The 23,609-nt window shown below is 49.9% G+C and overlaps 1 protein-coding gene across 5 annotated transcripts in view; it reads right to left on the bottom strand.

Moving 5' to 3' along the window:
* Positions 1 to 23,609, bottom strand: part of ST3GAL2 (ST3 beta-galactoside alpha-2,3-sialyltransferase 2) — a 56,956-nt gene that overhangs the window by 4,886 nt on the left and 28,461 nt on the right. The window contains exons 2-6 of one of the 5 annotated variants that reach the window (XM_054248708.2): positions 22,863 to 23,013; positions 20,773 to 20,911; positions 13,261 to 14,593; positions 8,896 to 9,089; positions 2,789 to 2,968 (exon numbers count right to left, since the gene is read on the bottom strand). In XM_054248708.2, the coding sequence (XP_054104683.1) occupies positions 2,789 to 2,968; positions 8,896 to 9,089; positions 13,261 to 13,599 (713 nt within the window). In that variant the 5' untranslated portion in view covers positions 13,600 to 14,593; positions 20,773 to 20,911; positions 22,863 to 23,013. The remainder of the gene's footprint in view (positions 1 to 2,788; positions 2,969 to 8,895; positions 9,090 to 13,260; positions 14,594 to 20,772; positions 20,912 to 22,862; positions 23,014 to 23,609) is intronic. The other 4 variants (XM_035282210.3, XM_078357734.1, XM_035282209.3 and 1 more) reach the window with 4 other exon arrangements.

Below are 23,609 nucleotides of genomic sequence, written 5' to 3'. Positions count from 1 at the left end.
GCGGATCATGAAGTCAAGAGATCAAGACCAGCCTGGCCAACATGGTGAAACCCTGTCTACTAAAAACAGAAACAATTAGCTGGGTGTGATGGCATGTGCCTGTAGTCCCAGCTACTCAGGAGGCTGAGGCAGAAGAATCTCTTGAACCCAGGAGACGGAGTTTGCAGGGAGCCAAGATCGCGCCACCGCATTCCAGCCTGGCAACAGAGCGAGACTCTATCCCCGAAAAAAAAAAAAGAATAGTCAAATCAGGCCAGGTGAGATGGCTCATGCCTGTAATCCCAGCACTTAGGGAGACCAAGTTGGGCACATCACTTGAGGTCAGAAGTTTGAGACCAGCCTGGCCAACACAGTGAAACCCCGTCTCTACTAAAAAAGAATGAACCCCATTACTGTAATCTCAGCTACATGAGAGGCTGAAGCAGGAGGCTGAAACAGGAGAATCACTTGAACCCAGGAGGCAGAGGTTGCAGTGAGCCGGGATCATGCCACTGCACTCCAGCCTGGGCAACAGAGCGAGACTCGGTCTCAAAAACAAACAAAAAAAAGAATAGTCAAATCATAGAGACACAAAGTAGAATAAGTTTACCTGGGATTGAGGGGCGGGGACAATGGAGAGTTAGTGTTTCATGTGTACAGTTTCCATCTGGGATAATCAAAATGTTCTGGAAATGGAGATGGCTATGCAACAATATGAATATACTTAATGTTACTGAGCTTTACACTTAAAAATAGTTAAAATGGTAAATTTTATATAGTGTTTATTTTACCACACAACAAAAATACATGGTAAGACAGAGAGTAAATTAATGGTTGCCTTGGGCTGGGTGTGGGAGGAGTGGGGATGATGGCTTAGGGACCCAGGGGTATCTAGATTTTTATTTTTAAAGACCCCTTAGACCATGAAAATGTTCCTTTTTTTTTTTGAGGCAGAGCCTTGCTCTGTTGCCTAGGCGGCAGTACAATGGTACAATCTCGGCTCACTCTAACCTCTGCCTCCCAGGTATAGACGATCCAATCCTCCCACCTCAGCTTCCAGAGTATAGAGGCATGCCAGTATATCTGGCTATTTTGTGTGTGTGTGTGTGTGTGTGTGTGTGTGTGTGTGTGTGTGTGTATTTTAGTAGAGACAGGGTTTCATCATGTTGGTCAGGATAGTCTTGATCTTCTGACCTTGTGACCCACCTGCCTCAGCTCCCAAAGTGCTGAAATTACAGGCTTGAGTCACCATGCCCGGCCAATTGTTTTTTTTTTTTTTTTTTTTTGAGACAGAGTCTCTGTCACCTGGCCTATAGTGCAGTGGTGGGATCTTGGCTCACTGCAACTTCTGCCTCCTAGGTTCAAGTGATTCTCCTTACCTTGGCCTCCCAAGTAGGGATTATAGGTACCCACCACCATGCCCAGCTAATTTTTTTGTGTATTTAGTAGAGACGGGGTTTCACTATGTTGGCCAGGTTGCCCTCGAACTCCTGACCTCGTGATCCACCCGCCTCTGCCTCCCAAAGTGATGGGATTACAGGTGTGGGCCACTGCACCTGGCCATTTTTGTATTTTTTATAGAGCAGAGTTTCACCATGTTGCTCAGGGTGGTCTTGAACTCTTGGGCTCAAGCAATCCACCCTCCTTGGCCTCCTAGAGTGCTGGGATTACAGGTATGAGCCACTGTGCCCAGAAGAACATGATAATGTTTTAAAATTAATTGTGGGGCTGGGTGTGGTGGCTCATTCCCTGTAATCCCAGCACTTTGGGAGGCCAAGGCGGGCGGATCACCTGAGGTCAGAAGTTTGAGACCAGCCTGGCCAACATGGCAAAACCCCATCTCTACTAAAAATGCAAAAATTAGCCGGATCCGTGGTGACTCACACCTGTAATCCCAGCTACTTGAGAGGCCGAGGCAGGAGAATCGCTTGAACCTGGGAGGCAGAGGTTATAGTGAGCCGAGATTGTGCCACTGCACTCCAGTCTGGGCAACAGAGTGAGACTCCATCTCAAAAACAAAACAAAAACAATTAATTGTGGGCTGGGTGTGGTGACTCACACCTATAATCTCAACACTTTGTGAGGCTGAGGCAGGTGGATCACTTGACATCAGGAGTTTGAGACCAGCCTTGCCAACATGGTGAAACCCTGTCTCCACTTAAAATACAAAAATTAGCCAGGTGTGGTGGCATGTGTCAGTAATCCCAGCTACTCGGGAGGCTGAAGCACAATAATCACTTAAACCCAGGAGGCAGAGGTTGCAATGAGCCAATATTCCCCTACTGCACTCCAGCCTGGGCGATATAGTGAGACTCCATCTCAAAAACATAATAAAATTTTTAAAAAATAAAATTAATTGTGGTCGTGGTTATACAACTCTGAATATATGAGAAGTTACTAGATTATATACATTAAATAGGTGAGATGTATGGGATGTGAATCATATCTTGATAAAGCTGCTAAAAAATATACTTGGTGAACTAGATTTCCCATGGTTCCCAGCTATGATGGGATAACTGCCCCCAGAGAAAGTCCTCAGAAGGCAGAGCTCCCTCAGTTGGGAACCGTCACCCAGAAAGGAGACCAAAACCTCATCTTTCCACTATCAGTATGCTAGGTGTCACCACGCAGGAAGTGACACAGAGCAAGCTGTGCCTTCAGCTCACCCACCATCTTAGGCCCTCCCTTCTCACCAGCCCCTCTTGGCCAAAATGTTCAATGAAAGGAATTCTACAGTCTGGCCACCAGGAAGACTCTGCCCAAGGTGTTCCTGTCACCCATATTCTACCAGGGCCAGCAAGAGGCTCACAATCGGATCTGCCCTGTGGACAGGGCGCTGGCAATCCACAGAAGGTCCAGGGCCTTGAAGGGGACCAGCACGAAGCTGACGTTGGCGGGCAGGTTCTTGGCACTCTCAGGGTACATGAAATGGTGGGTGGTTCGGCTGCCAACATCCTGCTCGAAGCCCACAGTTGGTGCCTGATTCATCCTGCAGGGACAAGAGGGTGACAAGAGAACTCCCATGGAAACGGGTACAAGATTCTTAGAGGACAGTTTGAGGCCATCCATCAAAAATGCAAATAATGTATACTCCAACACAGCAATTCCACTGCTAGAAATCTATCCTATAAAAATGGCTGCATAGGTGTGCAAAGGTATGTATGAAGATATTCACTGCAGAATTATTTACAATAGTAACAACAGAATCAATCAAACAGGCCAGGTGTGGTGGCTCACGCCTGTCATCTCAGGACTTTGAGAGGCTAAGGTGGGCTGACTGCTTGAAGCCAGGAGTTTGAGACCAACCTGGGCCAACATGGTGAAATCCCATCTCTACTTAAAAAAAAAATACAAAATTAGCTGGGTGTGGCAGCATACACCTATAATGCCAGCTACTTGGGAGGCTGAGGCAGGAGACTGGCTTGAACCTGGGAGGCAGAGGTTGCAGTGAGCCAAGATCACACCATCACACTCCAGCCTGGGTGACAGAGCAAGACTCTGTCTCAAAAAATAAAAATAAAAAGCAATGGTTACTCTCAGAATAAGATTGGGGGCTTAACCCATTTTTATTATATACGTTTTCATTTATTATTATTATTATTATTATTATTGTTTAGACATGGTCTCACTCTGTTGCCCAGGCTGGAGTGCAGTGGTGCTATGTCGGCTCACTGCAACCTCTGCCTCTGCCTCCTGGGTTCAAGCGATTCTCCTGCCTCAGCCTCCTGAGTAGCTGGGACTACAAGCACATGCCAGCACGCCCAGCTAATTTTTGTATTTTTAGTAGAGACGGGGTTTCACCATGTTGGCCAGGCTGGTCTTGAACTCCTGGCCTGAAGCAATCTGCCCACCTCAGCCTCCCAAAGTGCTGGAATTACAGGCGTGAGTCACTGAGCCTAAACAATTTTTGTTTGTTTTTACATCTCATCTGTCACCCAGGCTGGAGTGCAGTGGCATCATCATGGCTCACTGCACACTCGACCTCCTGGGCTCAATTGATCCTCCAGCTTTGGCCTCCCAAATGGCTGGGACCACAGGCGTGCATCACCACACCGTATTTTGTTCTCTGTTTTGTAGAGACGAGGGTCTCACTATGTTGTCCAGGCTGGTCTCAATCTCCTGAACTTAAGCAATTCTCCTGTCTCAGCCTCCTGAGTAGCTGGGACTACAGGCAGATGCCACTATGCCTGGCCTACTTTTATAATTTTTTAAAGAAATAACTTTTAAAAACAGCCTTCCACAGCTTCCACTGACCTGGCTATTCTGCCAGGTTTCTATAAGGCGAAAGCAAGATAGGAAGGTCAAGCCTCCCCTCAGCCCCTGGGCTGGATGGAAGTCTCACTCCTGCCACCACCCACCACCTTGTTCCTATCTGCTGCTTTAAGACCCTGTGGGCCCTTCTACTCCAAGGCCAAGAGAAATGCCCCAAGTTCTGATGGTGTCTGCTGTTGGTGTCTTTCTCGTGATGTGCAATGTCCCCTCTCTCCTGCTGCTGTCTAAAGAGGGGACATTGCTGTGGCTCCTGTCTAGAAACTCTCTCCATGGGTATAATAGCCAAGAAGGCCTCTACTTCCTTTCAATTTGTGCAAAATATAGGACAAGTAAAACCAAAGTTCCCCTTTTTAATAATCATCTTACATAACAGGTGAACCAGGCTTAAACACAAACCTGTTGGTCTTTTTTTTTTTCTGCTATGACTGTTCATGAGGACATTCCTGTCTCGCCTGGACCACCTTGTGGAATAATAACTACCAAGACAGGGTGACTGTAACCTGGCCCTCCACTAGGAGCACAAGGACCTGGGGAGGAAGGGAGTGCAGTCTCTAGGTGGCTCTCCCGACTTTTTATGCCAGTTCTGTAAAACCAGCACAAACATTCCCTGTCCTTACAGTGGCTGGCACCAGCTAGCTGGGCTGGGTGAGGACTTGCTGTGTTGCACGGGCTCCCACGCTGTCCTCATCAGGGACAGGACTGGGGAGGACCATGGGCTGTGCTGTCCAGGATCCCTTCGCCCCACTGGTCCCACGGTTGTGTCTCCTACCTCTCATTTTCCCTTCCCTTGAGGGTCTGGAGGGTGCTTTGGGGTGGGAGCCCTCAAAGCCTAGAGAATATCTGGGCCTTAACCACTTCTGTTCTAGCTGGCTTCAAACAGATGTCCAGAATTCCCTCCAGAGAAACTAACATGTTCTGTCTCCAGAACAAGGATCTAGTTTCTGCCTCCCTCTCCCAAATTCATGTTTTTCAGTGAACTGCCCCTTTGAGCCTGGTCTTTAGGGTTCAGAGATCCTATATCCCAGAAGAGCTGAGAAGTATTTTTCCCACCCATGAATAATTCCTAACAGCTCGTGGGCTGCTAAACTCCCACGCAGGCACTGGTGTCCTAGGGTTACACTGACACAGTCTGGATCTGCCTACGGCCAAGCACTCTGGGACCTGTGAGGAACAGAGCAATTGGAGAGGAAGCCTTAACAGGGGATGCCAGAGCCAGAAGTATGTCTCAGCTGCCAAGGGTACTGCAGGGGTAAGCAGGAGGTGGAGGAACTGGGCTGGTGACACTCAGGCTGGCTGGGATCTGGGCGGGGCAGGAGCTAGGATCAAGATGTACTCTTCCTCTTTTTTAAAAAACTAGAGATGGGGTTTTGTCATATTGCCCAAGCTGGTTTCAAACTCCTGGGCTCAATCAATCATCTCGCCTCAACCTCCCAAAATGCTGGGATTATAGGCATGAGCCACCATGCCCGGCCAAGATATATACTTGAGAAGACCTAAGTGATGAACTTCATCTCATCAGAGATGGTGAGGCTAAGAGATCCTGCAGTGCACCGGGCTACAGCTGGCCCCAGCTGGCTTCTCAAGACCCACCATCCACCTTCTCCACTGACTTGGCAGCCTGAGCTATCATGAAGTCCCCATGGGACCTGTTAGCCAGGCTTACCCTGCCTTCTGCACGTGAGTGGCCATGCTACAGAGCCTGCCCCTCCTCCCTCGCTTCCCCTGTGTCTAGGGGAACACCAGCTTCCAAACATCTGGGAATTAAAGGAGCAAGAGGTCCCAAAAAATGTTTCACAGCCTCCACGGGAAAGGGAAGGAACATGGCACTGTAAGGGGGACAAGGTTTTGTTTCAAGGCTCTGATTCATCCTGGAGAAGCCACACCCTGGAAAGGGGCCAGAGCAGGATGGTGAGGATGAGCTGCATCTCTGGGACTCAGGGACACAGCATTCTAGAAATCTATCTGTCCTTGGCTGCCTCTAGCAGCCAAAGAAGTACTCAGGGACAGGGGCGCAAGCAGGGTGTGTGCTCTCTGGCTAGGACCTCATATTGGCTGCCTAGTCCTCTTCACTCCTGCATGTATCTGTAGTGCGCCTACTGTCTAGCAGGCACTGTTCTTGGAGTTGTGGATGGATCTGCTGGCCAACTAAGGCAGGACCAGCTCAACTGGACTTGGAGTGGTCCACAGGGGCTCAGAGGACAAATAGGAGGAGGAAGGGGTGGTGAGGCGGGCAGGGCACAGGTGGGTTAGGCCATCATCTTGCTGTAATTCAGCTCAGCCCTCCAGTGAGTCTTTTGTTGGTCTTGTTTCCAGAAACACTGGTTCCAAACCTGGATATGCCTACAATTGAAGTCACCCCCACCGCCATCTGTTGTTTTTGTTTTTGAAATGGGGTCTTGCTCTGTTGCCCAGGCTGGAGTACAGTGGGGCCATCATAGCTCACCACAGTTTCAAACTCTTGGCTCAAATTATCCTCCTGCCTTAGCCTCTCACGTATCCAGGACTGCAGGCTCACATCAGCAAGCCCAGCTTATCCACTGCCATCTGGTTCATTATACACACCAGAAGACAGCCAATTACTACCTGGGTCACCCCTTCCAGAAAGTGATTCTGGGGTCCACTCTATACACCCCCCATTCCTCACCTGGCCCTGTGAGGAAGCATCTATAAATTGCTTCTTTCCTCTCCTCAGCAGACAGCCAATTACTACCTGGGTCACCCCTTCCAGAAAGTGATTCTGGGGTCTGTGAGGAAGCATCTATAAATTTCTCCCCTCTCCCTCTCTCTCTCCCCCTCTCTCTCTCTCTCCCTCCCCTCCCCCTCCTCCTTCTTCTCTCTCTCTCTCACTCTCCCCCTCCCCTCCCCTCTTTCTTTCTCTCTCTCTCCTTCTTTCCTCCAGATGGAGTTTCTCTCTTGTTGCCCAGGCTGAAGTGCAATGGTGTGATCTCAGCTCACTACAACCTCTACCTCCTGGGTTCAAGCGATTCTCCTGCCTCAGCCTCCCAAGTAGCTGGGATTACTAGCACATACCACCATGCACACCTAATTTTTGTATTTTTTGTAAAGACAGGGTTTCACCATGTTGACCAGTCCAGTCTCAAACTCCTGACCTCAGATGATCCACCTGCCTCGGCCTCCCAAAGTGCTGGGATTACAGGTATAAGGCACCGTGCCCAGCCTTATAAATTTCATTCTGATAGTACTGGCAAGGTGACTTAGAGCCAGTCCTTTAGGGCCTGAATCCGGGCTTCCACCTAGGAGCTTCCTGACCATCACTGAGGTGCCTGCCCAGTGAAAGCTCAAACTTGATGCAGGTGCTTCAGGCACCTGAGAGCACTGTTCTGGGCTTTCCGAGTGCCCAGGGCTGCACTGAAGTGACAGATGCCTCAATCCCCAACCTGGTCATGGTCTCTGGGGAAGGGAGTGGCTCCTCTAAGACCAGCTCCCATCCCATTTCCCTCCCATTGGGGTATCAGCAGTTGGGGGATACGGACACCCTTAGGTTGCTCAGAGTCCTGGACAGGGTGTGGTCTATTCTGCTCACCCTCCCACGTGCACAATTTCCCAACGCGAGGAAGGTCTTACATGGAATGCTGAATGCCTCCAAGATATATTGCTGCCTTCGTGTTGCTATGGAGACAGGAACAAGACAAAGCCCTCCCTTCCGCCTCCTGGGAAACCTGGTCTTCCTGCAATGCTCATCCTAAAAGATGCGTGAAAACTGGGCATTGGCAGGAGCCCTGTTCTTCAGGCTCCTCCTCTACCAAGGAGTTGGGTAGAAGGATCCCCACTGTGGCATTTCTTCTCCCCAGCCAAGTCAAGGGGGGATGTCAGAAAACACAGGCTCTGGAGCAGAGCGAGCAGCCTACGTTCAGGTCACAAGCCTGCCCTCTATTCCCTGTTCACACCCAGGCCTTCACTACAGAGTCTCGGTCAGGACTGAAGCTCCTCCCAACCCTTCTCCCTTCCTCATGGCTGGGCATAGAGGTGTTGGGAATGAATGAGCCCCAGAGCAAATACCAAACAGCTCCTTTCAGTGCCCAGAACATCTGTCTTCCTTGCGTCTGCCAGAGAGAATCCCTGTTGCTATGAAGCAGGATGCTAGCTGTGCTTGGGGCCTTCATTCCTTGGCCAGCTACTGATAAGATGAGGAGGATAGGGCTGGTTTCTGATGGGAATTTTGGTTTTTAAGACAGGGTCTCAGTCTGTTGCCCAGGCTGGAGTGCGCTTGTGTAATCATAGCTCACTGTAGCCTCAAACTCCTGGGTTTAAGCACTCCTCCCACCTCAGCCTCTCAAAGTGCTGGAATTACAGGCGTGAGCCACCCTATAAAAAAAATCCCTCTCGTGGGATTTTTCACTGAACGTCAGCCAGGAGTCTAATGTCAGCTCTTTCCAAAGGAATTCAGAGCCTTGGAAACAAAGTGCAGGCCTCCAGCAAAACTTAGATTGGGGATTCTGCCTCCCTATCCACCCCAAAAGGGCAAAGGAGAGAGCTGCAAGCCTGCCACGGAAGGCTCTGGGAGGCAGGGCCCCACAGCACCCTGGTAGCTGGCAGCGTGCACCCTGCCAGACAAGGCGGAGGAGGCAGTCGCCCTCCCAGAGGCCTGTGGTGGGCCCACCCTCGGGCTCTGCAGCGTCTCACCTCATGATGAAGTTGTGCCCGTCTATGTCCTGCCCGTAGCCAGAGCCCCGCAGGTTGCCTGAGTTCCCCACCACAGCACATCGCCAGCACTGGTGGGGGTCCCGGAAGCGGTAGGGGTTCTCGCCGGGTACTATCTGGAACAGCTTCTCCAGCACCTCGTTGGTATTGTGTGACTTGAACTGAGGCTGCAGCATCTGTGGAAGGGAGGGGAAGACGGGAAAGGAGGAAGGGGAGAGGCATGTCAGTAGGGAGGAGCCCTGGCCTCCCCTCCTCTGTCTTCATTCTCCAGTGTCTGGGCACAAGCCTCTTTATCCAGGGCTTTGCCAGGGAACAGGGATTCTTTCCTCTGGTCAGTGAGGGTCCCTCCCTCTCTCCATGACAGCAAAGTCCCCAGTTGTGAGTCTCAATGTCCAGAGATTGGGTGCCCTACTAGTCAAGGGCGGCTCTGAGGCACTGGAGGGGGCTCAGGGGTCAAGGTGCCCTCCACACATTTTCTGGGGACCTGCAGGCCTAGGCCACAGAGGAGAGCAGCCTCCTTCACAGGCTCCTTCCCAGTCAGCCTACAGGGGGCATCCCAGGCACCTCAGGCTGAGGACTGCAGTTACAGAAGCTACCTCCAGGGGACAATCCAGCCAACTCCCTGAGTTCCCAGGGCAGGGCAGAGAGGCTGATAAATTCTTTCAGAGCCAGAACGGGTGAAATAAAACTGGTGTCTGCTCCTACCAGTGAAATCTATACCAACCAGCTGATGGTCAAAGACCATGAAACAAGGCAGTGCCAACCACTTACAGGCCAGCAGGTGCCGCACAGGAGTGATGTGGCAGGTGAGGTCCACAGCCAACAGATCTGAGCCCCGGCAAAGAGGGGCAACTTAAGCCAACTGCTGCCACATGGGATCATCAGCCCAAAAGGGCCAAATTTTCTCATTTTTCAAGAGACACTGAAAATGATGATTTCATGAAATAAGAAAAATAAAATCCTGATTTTTTTTTTTGAGACAGATCTCACACTGTTGCCCAGGCTGGAGTACAGTGGCACAATCTCAGCTCACTGCAAACTCCGCCTCCCAGATTCAAGCCATTCTGCCTCAACCTCCCAAGTAGCTGGGATTAAAGGCACCTGCCACCATGCCCAGCAAATTTTTTGTATTTTTAGTAGAGATGGAGTTTCACTATGTTGGCCAGGCTGGTCTCAAACTCCTGACCTCATGATCTGCGTGCATCAGCTTCCCAAAGTGTGATTTTATTTATTTATTTATGTGTTTATGTATTTATTTATTTTCGAGACAGAGTTTTGCTTTTGTTGCCCAGGCTTGAGTGCAATGGTGGGATCTTGGCTCACCGCAACCTCTGCCTCCCAGGTTCAAGCAATTCTACAGCCTCAGCCTCCAAGTAGCTGGGATTACAGGCATGCACCATAATGCATGGCTCATTTTGTATTTTTAATAGATACAGGTTTTCTCCATGTTGGTCAAGCTGGTCTCAAACTCTTGACCTCAAGTGATCCAACCATCTTGGCCTCCCAAAGTGCTGGGATTACAGGCATGAGCCACTCACTGTGCCCAGTTGAAATCCTGATTTCTAAATGTTGGTAAGTAATGCACATATTTTAAAAACACTGAATGAGCTGCACTTGGCCCATGGGCCACCAATTGGTAATGTTAATTAAAATGCTCTGTGGGGGCCATGCGCGGTGGCTCATGCCTGTAATCCCAGCACTTTGGAAGGCTGAGACAGGTGGATCACCTGAGATCAGGAGTTTGAGACCAGCCTGGCCAACATGGTGAAACTTTGTCTCTAGTAAAAATACAAAAAATAGCTGCTCGTGGTGGTGGGCACCTGTAATCCTAGCTACTTGGGAGGCTTAAGCAGGAGAGTCACTTCAACTCAGGAGGTGGAGGTTGCAGTGAGCTAAGATCAAGCCACTGCACTACAGCCTGGGCGACCAGAGTGAGATTCCATCTCAAAAAAAAATAAATGTTCTGTGGCCAGGCAAGGTGGCTCACGCCTGTAACCCCAGCACTTTGGGAGGCTGAGGCGGGTGGATCACTTGAGGCCACAGGTTCAAAACCAGCCTGGCCAACACAGCAAAACCCAATCTCTACTAAAAACACAAAAATTAGCCAGGCGTGGTAGCACGTGCTTGTAATCCCAGCTACTCAGGAGGCTGAGGCATGAGAATCACCTGAACCAGGAGATGGAGGTTGCAGTGAGCCAAGATCGCACCTTTGTATTCCAGTCTGAGCAAAAGAGCAAACCTCTGTCTCAGAAAAAAAAAAAAAATGGAGGCTGAGACAGGAGAATTGCTTGAACCTAGGAGGTGGAGGTTGCAGTGAGCCAAGATCACGCCACTGCACTCCAGCCTGGGTGACAGAACAACACTGTCTCAAAAAAAAGAAAATGTTCTGTGGGCCAGTCATGGTGGCTCATACCTACAATCCTAGTGTTTTGAGAGGCTACACTGAACTAATATTATACCACCCCACACCAGCAGGGATGATAGAGCAAGACCCTGTATCTAAAAACATAAAAATAGGCTGGGTGCAGTGGCTCATGCCTGTAATCCCAGCACTTATGGAGGCCAAGGCAGGTGGATCACTTGAGGTCAGGAGTTTGAGACCAGCCTGGCCAACATGGTGAAATCCTGTCTCTACTAAAAATAAAAAAATTAACTGGGCGTGGTAGTAGACGCCTGTAATCCCAGTAATCGCCTGAAGGAGGAGAATCACTTGAACCCGGGAGGCGGAGATTGGCAGTGGGCCAAGATCATGCCCTGCACTCCAGCCTGGCGACAGAGTGAGACTCCATCTCAAAAACAAAAACAAAAACAAAACCACACACGCATACATAAAAATAAAATAAAACGTTCTGTGGGTGGAGCCATAACTTGAAGGGTTTGTGGCTGAGCAGGGCCTGCTCAGGGATGGAAGATTGATCTGTAGAGGGAGTTTGGCTCTGAGACAAGAATTCCTATACAAAAATTAGCCAGGCGTGGTTGCCTGCACTTGTAGTCCCAGCTACTCTGAAGCTCAGGTGAGATCGCTTGAGCCTGGGGCGTCAAGGATGCAGTGAGCCAAGATTGTGCCACTGCAGAGACAGGGAGAACTTGTCTCAAAAAAAGCTGTCACATTAAGAGCCCACAGGGCTCCTAGTGGCCCCAGCTCTGCAGACCCTGGTCCTCGGGCACTCTGACAGTCTGGGCCAAAAGGCAGGTTCTGTGGCATCGTTCTGATAAGCCTGATCACCTGAGCTCATCCCTCATGGCTTGGGAGCCTGTGGGGGCTCAGTGCTGACACAGCTCCATCTTGACATGTGCAGCAACCAGACAGCCTGCAGACCCTGTGGAGCGACACTGCAGAGGCTTGGCATGAGGTAGAAGGAATTAAAAGTAGTGGAAAAGTGATGACTGGAAGGACAGGGAGGACCCCTGCAGCCCCGCCCCTTCACCTCCCTTATCCCCTGAGGGTCTCTTTTACTTACTTTTTTTTTTTTAACTCTATAATCAGGCAACACTTTATTTCATAAAATAGATTAAGTCTTCCCTACAAGGCTTTCTTATCCTAGCTCAGTAAAAAGTCTTCCAGCAGTTGTAAAGAACCAAGCAAGGGACTCTGCTCTCATGGTATTTACAATTATTTTGGCTGGGCATGGTAGCTCACACCTGTAATCCCAGCACTTTGGGAGGGTGATGCAGGCGGATCATCTGAGGTCAGGAATTTGAGACCAGCCTGGCCAACATGGTGAAACCCTGTCTCTACTAAAAATGCAAAAAAATTAGCTGGGTGTGGTAGCGCATGCCTGTAATTCCAGCTACTCAGGAGGCTGAGGTAGGAGAATTGCTTGAACCTGAGGTGGAGGTTGCAGTGAGCGATCACTGCACCACTGAACTCCAGCCTGGATGACAGAATGAGAATCTGTCTCAAAAAACAATTATTTTGAGCCAATGTTTATAAATTAGAATATTTTAGTTTTAAAAATTGGGATTCCTGGGTTTTCTTAAAAGAAAACCCAGATCCAACTTCATGCAGTAACAACTGCTGGGGCTGAGGGGCGGCTGCTTCCTACTTCCGGGGCAGGCCCCCCATGGCCGTGCTCCCTGCTCCCACCTGCTCCCTGCATCCATGCTGCCTGCCTGGTCCAGGAGGCACTTCTGGCCTATGCTCAGCTCCTTACAAGCACTGGAAAATACTAGCTCCTTTCATCAGGTCAGCACTCTTTGCCCTTCAGTAATCTGTGATCCTATTAATGGCTCTGGTCAAAAGGGCATTACACTTTGTCAAGGCTCTGGGGGCCAGAAATCCAAGAGGGGGCCCTGAGTGGCTCTAAAACTGGGGACAGACCCCCAGAGATGGGCAGTGACTCTTACCATCCACCACCTCTGGACATCAGGTGGAAGATCCATGTTCTCTCGGGTCCAGACGGGGGAAATGTTGCCATCGAAGTGGCTGTCAAACCAGTCGGAGGCACCGGCGTTGCCCATGCAGCGGCGACAGGCACAGCTCTTGCCCGAGAGACCCTCCTTACTGAGGCGCTGCAGGCCGGCATAGCCAGGCACCAGCTTCACCCGGTGCGTCCCGCCCAGGGCCGCCGAGTCCAGGTAGGGCAGTGTGGCCATGCTGTGATGTGAGTAGGTGAAGAGCAGGGACATGATGAACACCAGCAGGAAGGCCACAGAGAGGAACCACACCCGCAGGGAGCACTTCATGGTGCTGGCAGTCACACGGCGGTCACCGTGGCCACTCCTTTCCCAGCCCACTGAGGGGCCAGCCACGGCGTAGCCTGACTGTTGTGGCACCACATGCAAAGGGCATAGGGGCAGCTGCTGCAGCAGGGGACAGTGGCAGGGCCCTTGCTACGCCCTCCCTCAACGTGGGGAGAACGCACGTTGGCAGGAGTTGCTGTCCTGTCCCTGAGTCAGGCGGGCCCCTGCTTAGAGCTTCATCGGGTCTCTCCGTCACTAGCTGGGCCACAGAGGCTCTGCCTCTTCCGCCACTCTGGCGAGGGGGAGGTCAGTCCATCGCAGCCCTTTAGTCCCTTGGGATTGCTGGCTGCCAGCTCTAGGGGTCCCCCTCTTTGGTGGCTTGAAATAATCCAGTCTGGAGCAGTTGGGGACTTCGTGGCTCATGAGCAGACACTGAGGCGGCCCCTCGTCCCTGGCAGCAGGGAAGCCCTAGAACTCCAGTCTCAATGGAGAGCACATGGACTTCAGGGGACCTGGGTTCCATGCAAGGGTTGTCCCACCTTGGCTGATCCTCTTGGCCCAACACCTCTGCTGGAGGAGGGGAGCTAGACCCCAACCCTGAGAGGAGAAAAACAGGAAGTGCTGTGAGCGTTGGAAAACTCCACTATAGACTGAGATCCTTCTCGTCGGAGTTCCTGTCCATCTGAGGTGCTGGTCCCTTCTCCTGGTGGCCACAGTCCAAGCTACAGTCACGTAAGGGTTGCAAAGCTCCTACTGTGGCTGTGGGGTCCTCTGGCACTGGGCAGGGCACTGTGTCCAATATCTTCTGGGTCAGGCGAGCATGTGTCGAGCTCCCCGCCAGGGCCCAGGCCTCCTTCCTGGTACCTCTGGCCAGGGTTCGGCAGCAGCACTGCCCATCCCCACTCCCCCGGGGCCAGCCTGTCCTGCTGTTAGCTCGTAGTAATCCCCTGGCAGGTTTCCCTTCACTTGTGAGGCGCCAGGCTGCCGCAGCACGACCCTAGAATGACAGAGAGGGGAAATAATGTGTGGATGAATAGCAGGGATACCGGGCTCTGTCCCAGCTCCACCCCAAGTCCCAGAGGGGACAAAGCTAGCAGGAGAGGAGACGCCCACATAATCAGATGGTGGACATGACCAAGGGGGCTCTGCTCTCTAACTGCACAGACAGCATCACTCTGTGGGACTCCAGGGCCTGGAGGACTAGATTAGCCCAGAGTTTTCACTTCTTAGCCAGAAGGTAAACAAGGAGTAAAGTGATTTTCCCTAAGCCACATGCTGGATGGATCAGGTTTAGAAAGTTCCTAGTCCAGCTATGTGCAGTTAATTTCAGGCAAAACGTCAGGGAAAATGGCCCAGAGAAGATCCCAGGGGAGTATGGATTGACTGCCCCCAACAGCACTCTCTGGAGCCTGTCAGTGCCTGCAGAGGTTTCTCCCAGTAAGAAGGGAGGGCTGGCCAGTCTCTGTGACTGCCCCACTTCTCTTGTCTGTGGATTATCAATGAAGCATTGCTGGGTCCACTCAGTGAACCATGAACAGTCCTGCCAGCTCTGGTGCTGGGGAGAACCTGTCTGTGTCAGGAGGTGCGGTTGCTGGGCTTGATCCTGCCCCCGACAGCCCTCTGGGCAGTTGCCTACCTCCATCTGAACATTATAACAAAGTGAATGCCAGGGTCCCTAGCAGCACTGACAGGCTGAGGCCCCATGCTGCCCAAGCAGGCAAGAACAGGGAGAAGAGGCCACTTGTAGGGCAATTGGGGTCTCAGCCATAAGGAAAGGAGCTCAGATCCATGCCAGGTGCAAGGGAGCCAAAGTGGGTCAGAGGAACGCTGAGAAGGGAGCCCCTGAGCGCTGGCTCCGTGCCTTGGGAATCCTACAAACCTGGCTGCCTCACCTCTCCCAACCCCCCTCCAAATCTGCCTAGCCACACTGCTGACCTAGCCCCTGGGCCTCACAGAGCAGCCCTGCTCCCTGTCCTTGTTGAAGTCTCTAGCCCCCTTTTGGGGTCTCCTGGCTGTTTCCAGCAGCTGCAGACAAGGTCTCTCAGGCTCTGTGCTTAAGAAACCAGCTGCCCCTCCATTTGTGGCCACAAAGCCAGCAGGGAATGGAACAAGCATATTACAAAAAGGACATTATTCTGGGTGGGAAAATGATGTTCACAAAAGTAGAGGAACTTATCTAAGGTCACGACCTTGTGAATGGAGGTGGCTTTGGGATGGGCCAGGGCACAGAGGTGAGAGGGAAGGGGACATGGAGTTGGCTTCTCAGGATCAAGAGTGAAGCCCCACCCACGGGCCTCACTAGTGCTCCTGGCTTTACTCCATGGAGATCCCAGCAGCACTGGCTTAAATATGCTTCTTCCAATGTTCTGCTGTACCCATTTAGCAGATCCCACTCTAGGCATGGCCTTGGCTGAACTGTCTGTAGATGGGAAGCCAGGTCATTGTCTCTTTCCATTCTCTCTTTGCCAATGTATGCCCAACATCTAAAGAAAGAACTTGAGTTCTTCCAGGGTCCCGCTCCCAGCTTCCTGTGACCTGAGGAGAGCCAGTCACCATGCAGGTGGCCCTGGAAGGCAGTGATTTTGCAGCTGATGGGAGCGAGACATCCTGGCTAGGCAGCCCCCCAGTGGCCACTGAAGCCAGGGGCTGCACAGAGCTGGCACAAGAGGCTTCCAAAGGAAGCAACTCCATCAGGAAAGTCATTAACTCCTGGGGTTCTGGATCAATGCAGGAGGCATCTGAGGTAACCGCACTGCCTGTGAGGAGAGGAAAATCCCTGGTTTTGACAACATGGCTGGAAAGAGCAGAGAAGTAGAGCATCTGGCAAAGGCCCCTGCTTTGGGAACCCCAGGTCCAGGTGTTACTGTGAACTTAAGCTGCTCAGCTTGTGGTGGTGAAGGCAAATAGAGCGATGAGGAGGAGCTAAAAAAAAAAAAAATTAGAGGTCCCCAGACATGCACTAAAGATCCCAAAAATCACCAGGCGCTGACCCTCTCACAGTTCATTTCCACCTGTGCCCCTCAGCAGCTCCCCTTCACAGCTACTCAGATCATTCACAATCCATGCACACCTCCATATAAAAAGCTCAGAGAAGGCCAGGCACCATAGCTCATGCCTGTAATCCCAGCACTTTGGGAGGCCAAAGTGGGAGGATCACCTGAGGTCAGAAGTTTGAGACCAGCCTGACCAACATGGTGAAACCCCATCTTTACTAAAAATACAAAAAATCAGCTGAGTGTGCTGGCGGACACCTGTAATCCCAGCTACTCGGGAGCCTAAGGCAGGAGAATTACTTGAACCTGGGAGGCGGAGGTTGCAGTGAGCCGAGATCATGCCATTGCACTCCAGCCTGAGCAACAAGAGCAAAACTCTGTCTCAAAACAAACAAACAAACTCGGAGGGGGCTGGGCACAAGTGGCTCACACCTGTAATCCTAGTACTCTGGGAGACTAAGGCGGGCAAATCACTTGAGGTCAGGAGTTTAAGACCAGCCTAGCCAACACGATGAAACCCCATCTCTACTAAAAATACAAAAATAAGGCAGGTGTGGTGGCACATGCCTATACTCCCAGTTGCTCAGGGGGCTGAGGCAAGGAGAACCCTGGAGGCGGAGGTTGCAGTGAGCTGAGATTGCACCACTGCACTCCTGTCTGGGCAAGACATCGAGACTCTGACTAAAAAAAAAAAAAAAAAAAAAAAAAAAATTAGCCAGGCATGGTGGTGTGTGCCTCTAGTCCCAGTTACTTCGGAAGCTGAGGTAGGAAGATCACCTGAGCCTGGAGAGGTTAAGGCTGCACTGAGCTGTGATGATACCACTGCACTCCAGCCTGGGTGACAGAGTGAGATCCTGTCTCTAAATAAAAAAATAGCATTCCCATCACCCCAGAAAGTTCTTTTTGCTCCCTGCCAGTCCATACCCAAGGCCCCTTCACTTTTCTGACTTCCGTCACCAAAGGTCAGATGTGCCTGCCCTTAAGCTTCACAGAATCACCCAGGACAGATGCACTTGGGTGTGCCCTGGGGATCCGCTTTGTCTGCTGTGTGTCAGTTGCTTGTTCTTTTCCCACGTTCGAACATTTGAGTGTTAGGAAAAAAGCTGCATGAACTTCTTTGCCAGTCTTTTCGTGGGCACATACTCCCACTTCTCTTGGAAATAAATACCTGGGAGTGGAACTGCTGGGTCATAGGGCAGGAGGGTGTTTAATTTACCAGAAATTATCAGCCTCCAAAGTGGTTGGAGCATTAGGCATTCCCACCTGTGAAATATGAGTTCCAGAGTTCCATTTGTTTCATGTCCTTGATATTTTCAATCTTTTTAATTTTAGGCATTCTGGTGGGTGTCTAGTAAACGCTACTGTTTTTACTACTAGGTATGTAGGAACCTGTGCACCAGGACCTGTACAGGAATGTTTATAACAGCACTGTGTAATAGCTGAAAACTACAAACAATTCAAATGTCCATCACTATAGGATCAATAAATTGTGGTGCATTTGTACCATACAGTAAAATGAATAAACTCCAGTTTTAGACATGAACAAAGATGAATATGGCCAAAAAACTATTATGTCAAGTTGAAAGAGTGGTCATGGATAAATGATCACAGCATGAATCCATGAAAAGCTAAAAAATATGTAAGACATTGTCTACGTCTCTCTAAAAGACAGTAATAGAGAAAATCAAGGAAACAACATAAAATTCAGGGAATTCCTCTGGAAGGGGAAGAAAGGTAGATGAAATAAGGAGAGCTGGAGTACTGGGTACCTCATAATCCAGGTGGTGGGTACAGAAGTTTTTTTTCTTTTGAGATGGAGGCTTGCTCTGTCGCTCAGGCTGGAGTACAATGGTGTGATCTTGGCTCACTGCAGTCTCCTCCACCTTCCAGTTCAAGCAATTCTCCTGTCTCAGCCTCCTGAGTGGCTGGGATTATAGGCACATGCCACCATGTCCAGTTAATTTTTTGTATTTTTAGTAGAGATGGGTTTCACTATGTTGGCCAGGCTGGTTTTGAACTCCTGCCCTCAGGTGATCCACCCACCTTGGCCTCCGGAAATGCTGGGATTACAGGCGTGAGCCACCATGCCCAGCCATGGTGTATTTTTTATGTTTACTCTTTATATTTTTTATTGTTGTTTTAATGTGTTGCAATTCACAATGTTTATTCTTTCTTTTTAAATTTATAATTTTCTTTATTTTTTTGCCAGAAGATATTCTCATCTGAACAATATTTATTCTTTAAAGAGCACACGTATAATATATACTACTTTGAGTCTGTGATGCATTTCATAGTAAAATCTAAAATTCTCTTAGGTTAAAACATGTTTTGTTTTATTTTTACTTATATAAATAAGTAAAATATAATAAATACATAAATAAAATTTATTTATTTGGGAGACCAGAAAGGAACTGCTGCAATATCCCAGGTGGTGGAGAAATGGTTGTATGTACTCTGAAAGGCTTAACTAGTAGGGTTGGAGGGTACAAGGAGGGGGCCCATGGGGAGGGGAAGCAGGTGGGAAGAGAAGGAGAGGAATCAAGGAAACACAGAGCCTGCAGCCTGAGCAACCTGGTGCACGGGGGTGCCATTCACTATACAGAAAAAAAAAAAAAACAACTATGGGTTTGGGTGGGAAAAAAACAAAAGTTCTGGTTAAACTTAAGATATCTTTAGGCTGGGTGCTGGGCGCAGTGGCACGTGCCTGTAGTCCCACCTACTAGGGAGGCTGAGGTGGGAGGATTGCTTGAGCCCAGGAGTTCTAGGCTGTAGTGCTCTATGCCGATTGGGTGTCTGCACTAAGTTCAGCATCAATATGGTGACCTCCTGGGAGCGGGGGACCACAAGGTTGCCTAAGGAGGGGTGAACCCGACCAGGTTGGAAACGGAGCAGGTCAAAACTCCCGTGCTGATCAGTAGTGGAATCGTGCCTGTGAATAGCCACTGCACTCTAGCCTAGGCAACATAGCGAGACCCCATCTCTAAAAAACAAACAAACAAACAAACAAAAAACATATCTTTTAGGCCGGGTGTGGTGGCTCATGCCTGTAATCCCAACATTTTGGGAGGCCAAGGTGGGAGGATCACTTGAGGTCAGGAGTTTGAGACCAGCCTGGACAATACAGTAAGACCTCATCTCTACAAAAATGTAAAAACATTAGCTGGGCATGGTGGCATGTGCCTGTAGAACTAGCTACTCAGGGGGCTGAGACGGAAGGATCACTTGAGTTCAAGGTTGCAGTGAGCTGTGATCATGCCAGGGCACTCCAGCATGGGCGACAGAATGAGACCCAACTCAAGTCTTTTAGACATCCACATGCAGATGGAAAGACAGTTGGACACACCTGTCTGAAGCTCATGGGTGAGGTCACAATAAGAGGGATGTATTTGAGAGTCATCAGAGTACAGATTGTTCTTAAAAGTATAGGACCAGAACAAATCTAGGGAGGGCCTGCCACAGACAAGAGTAGATGCCTCATGACAGAGCCTGGGGCACTCTGCTGTCCAAAACAGAGGCCTGGAAAGAAACAGGAAACGAGGCAGGGGGAGAAACAGCCCTGTATCTGGGAAGCCAGGAGAAGAAAGGTTCCAGAATGAAGGAGGAATCAACAGTGTCAAGTGTTGTGAAAAAGTAAGGTGAGAACTGAGAATTGACCACTGGAAGGAGGGCGGTGGTGACCTTCATAATGACTGATCCAGGGGTATCGTGAGGCTGCAAAAGCCAACAAGCACAGGAAAAGATGCTCAACGTCATTAATCAACAGGGAAATGCAAATCAAAACCACAATCAAATGCCATTTCCTGCCCATCAGGGTGACTATAATCAACAAGACAGATAATAACCAGTGTCAGTGAGGATGTGAGACATTAGGACCCTCAGACTTTGCTGGTGGGAATGTGAAATGATGCAGTCACTTTGGGAAACAGTCTGGCCGTTCCTCAAAAGAGTAAATGTCCAATCACCAAAATATATGACTCAGCGATTCTACTCCTAGGTATGTACCCAAGAGAAATGAAAACTTAGATACACATAAAAACCTGTACCCATGGCTGGGCACGATGGCTCACCCCTATAATACCAGAACTTTGGGAGGCCAAGGTAGGCAGATCATGATGTCAAGAGATTGAGACCATCCTGATCAACATAATGAAACCACATCTCTATTAAAAATAACAAAAATTACCTGGGCATGGTGGCATGAGTCTGTAGTCCCAGCTACTCAGGAGGCTGAGGCAGGAGAATCACTTGAACCCAGGAGGCAGAGGCTGCAGTGAGCCGAGATAGTACCACCGCACTCCAGCCCGGCAGGAGTGAGACTCCGCCTCAAAAATAAATAAATAAATAAAAAATGTTGTACACAAATGATTTATATCAGCATTATTCTTAAAAGCGCCAATGTCAGCAGGGAAATGCAAATCAAAACCACAATCAGATACCACTTCCTGATGGAACTCAAAGTTCCATCAACCAATACATCAATAAACAAAATGTGGTATATCCATACAAGGGAGTATTATTCAGACATAAAAAGGAACGAAGTTCTGATACTTGCTACAGCATGGATGAACCTGAAAACCCCATTTAAGTGAAAGGAGCCAGGCACAAAAGGCCCCATGCCGGATGATTTATGTAAAATGTGCAGAATAGGCAAATCCATAGAGACAGACAGTAGACTACTGGTTGCCAGGGGAGAATGGGGAATGACTGCCAGTAGGTTAGAGTTTCCTTCTGAGGGTGATGTTCTAAAATCATTTGTGGTGAATAGACTAAAAGCTACTGACTTGTATGCTTCAAATAGATGAACTGCATGGTGTGTGAACCACAGCTTAATAAAGGAGGTTAAAACAAAAAGAGGGAATGGGGCTGGGTGGGGTGGCTCATGCCTGTAATCCCAGCACTCTGGCAGGCCAAGGTGAGCAGATGACCTGGGGTCAGGAGTCCAAGACCAGCCTGGCCAACATGGCAAAACCACTTTTCTACTAAAAATAACAAAAATTAGCCAAGGATGGTGGTGGGAGCCTGTAGTCCCAACTACTTGGGAGGCTGAGGCAGGAGAATTGCTTGAACCGGGAGACGGAGGTTGCAGTAAGCTGACATCATGCCATTGTACTCCAGCCTGAGTGACAGAGTGAGACTATTTCAAAAAGAAAAGGGGGGCGGTGCTGGGCGCAGTGGCTCACACCTGTAATTCCAGCACTTTGGAAGGCTGAGGCAGGCGGATCACCTGAGGTCAGGGATTTGAGACCATCCTGGCCAACATGGCAAAACCCCATCTCTACTAAAAATACAAAAATTAGCTGAGCGTGGTGACATGCACCTGTAATCCCAGCTACCTGGGAGGCTGAAGCAGGAGAATGGTTTGAACCTGGGAGGTGGAGGTTGCAGTGAGCCAAGATTGAGCCACTGTACTCCAGCCTGGGTGACAGAGTGAGACTCTGTCTTGAAAAAAAAAAAGAAAAGAAAATGGGATGGAAGAGAGTAGAATGTGGAATGGGGTTTGGCTGGAAGATGGTCCAGAATGTATGTATACTGATAGGAATGATTTACTAGAGAAGAAGAAATTTATGATGCAGGAAAAAGAGGTGAACAGAGGAACAAGGGCTGGGAGCAGCAAGAGAGGATGATGGGATTGAGTGTTGTCCTGGAAGGGCTACTTATGGGACAGGTGGCAAAGCAGAGCAAGTGGCACAGACAGTGAGGGTCTCTTTATTGTTGGGGTTGGAGATTTACAGAGAGAACAGATGTGAAATAGTCTTCTAAGAGAGAAAGGGAGTGACTAGGGAAATTTAGAAGGTAGCAAAGCAACACTATGGTCTATTTTCTTTTTTAACAGTCTTACTCTGTTGCCCACGCTAGAGTTCAGTGGCGCGACCTCGGATCACTGCAACCTCCACCTCCTGGGTCCCAAGTAGCTGGGACTACAGGGCCTCGCCACCATACCCGGCTAATTTTTGTATTTTCAGTAGAGACGGGGTTTCACCATGTTGGTCAGGCTGATCTTGAACTCCTAACCCCAAGTAATCCACCTGCCTTGGCCTCCCAAAATCCTGGGACTACCAGTGTAAGCCACTGTGCCCAGCCAACACTATGGTCTTCTAAGAGGTGTGGTCACAAATATAGCAAATTTGAGGAGACCATTTATCAATATATGTCCCCTGAATGACCCATGTCAGGGCAGCAAGGGCCCTGAAGACCCTGCCTTCCACCATCAGGAGATGCAACCTTGAGCTACTTCCACCTTCCGGTACAAGGAACCTCAAAGGAGACACTCACCAGCTCACAGATAAACATAAAAAAACCCAAAAGCAATGGACTGAGGAGGAGAGTGCCCCAAAAGGAGAACAGCAGGGACCGCTTTGGAGGCTGTAGCAGCTTTAGAGCCATTCTCGGTCAGATCCCAGGAGACAGCCATCATCGAATTAACCTAATGGAGCACAGAATAGCACGGCTTCAGACCAGCACAGCTGAACACAACCTTCCTGGCAGGCAGAAAAAAGAAACGTCAAAATAAGGCCCTGAGGCTGGGGGGATGGGTGCCGCTTGCCTCTGGGAGGGAGGGGAGAGGGACAGAAGCCTAACCCAACACTCAGATAGAGCCTCTCGCTACCCACTTCCACACAGCCTGAGGACATGTCCCAAAGCTCATTCTAAAGGCATCAAGCCACAGCCTACTGCTCCAATGGCCTGATGCTTTATGAACCTCTGAGTGTTTTCAGGGATAGCCTCTCATTTAGTATGCGCAGAAGTCCCAGGACCAGCTGAACAAGGTCAGCCAGGCAGAAGTGAAGATGCTTTAATACCATGCCAGGTCTGATGACTTCAAGCCTAAAGCTCCTTCCACAAGACCCCACTGCCTTCCCAAAGCACTCTTCTACTAACTGGGATACAACCATTAAGATTCCCTGTGCCCCAGATCCCTGCCAGCCTAGTAACCCAGAACACTCCCTGTCTCCTAGGGGAGGCAGCACCTGAACCTGGCAGAAGAAGCTGGCGGGGTTGCGGGGTGGCCAATTATCTTGA

This window comes from Callithrix jacchus, chromosome 20 (assembly GCF_049354715.1).
Source record: "Callithrix jacchus isolate 240 chromosome 20, calJac240_pri, whole genome shotgun sequence".
In the NCBI taxonomy this organism is placed as follows: domain Eukaryota; kingdom Metazoa; phylum Chordata; class Mammalia; order Primates; family Cebidae; genus Callithrix; species Callithrix jacchus.
The sequence above is the reverse complement of the archived record's forward strand: the minus strand, read 5'-3'. Positions and strand labels throughout refer to the sequence as shown.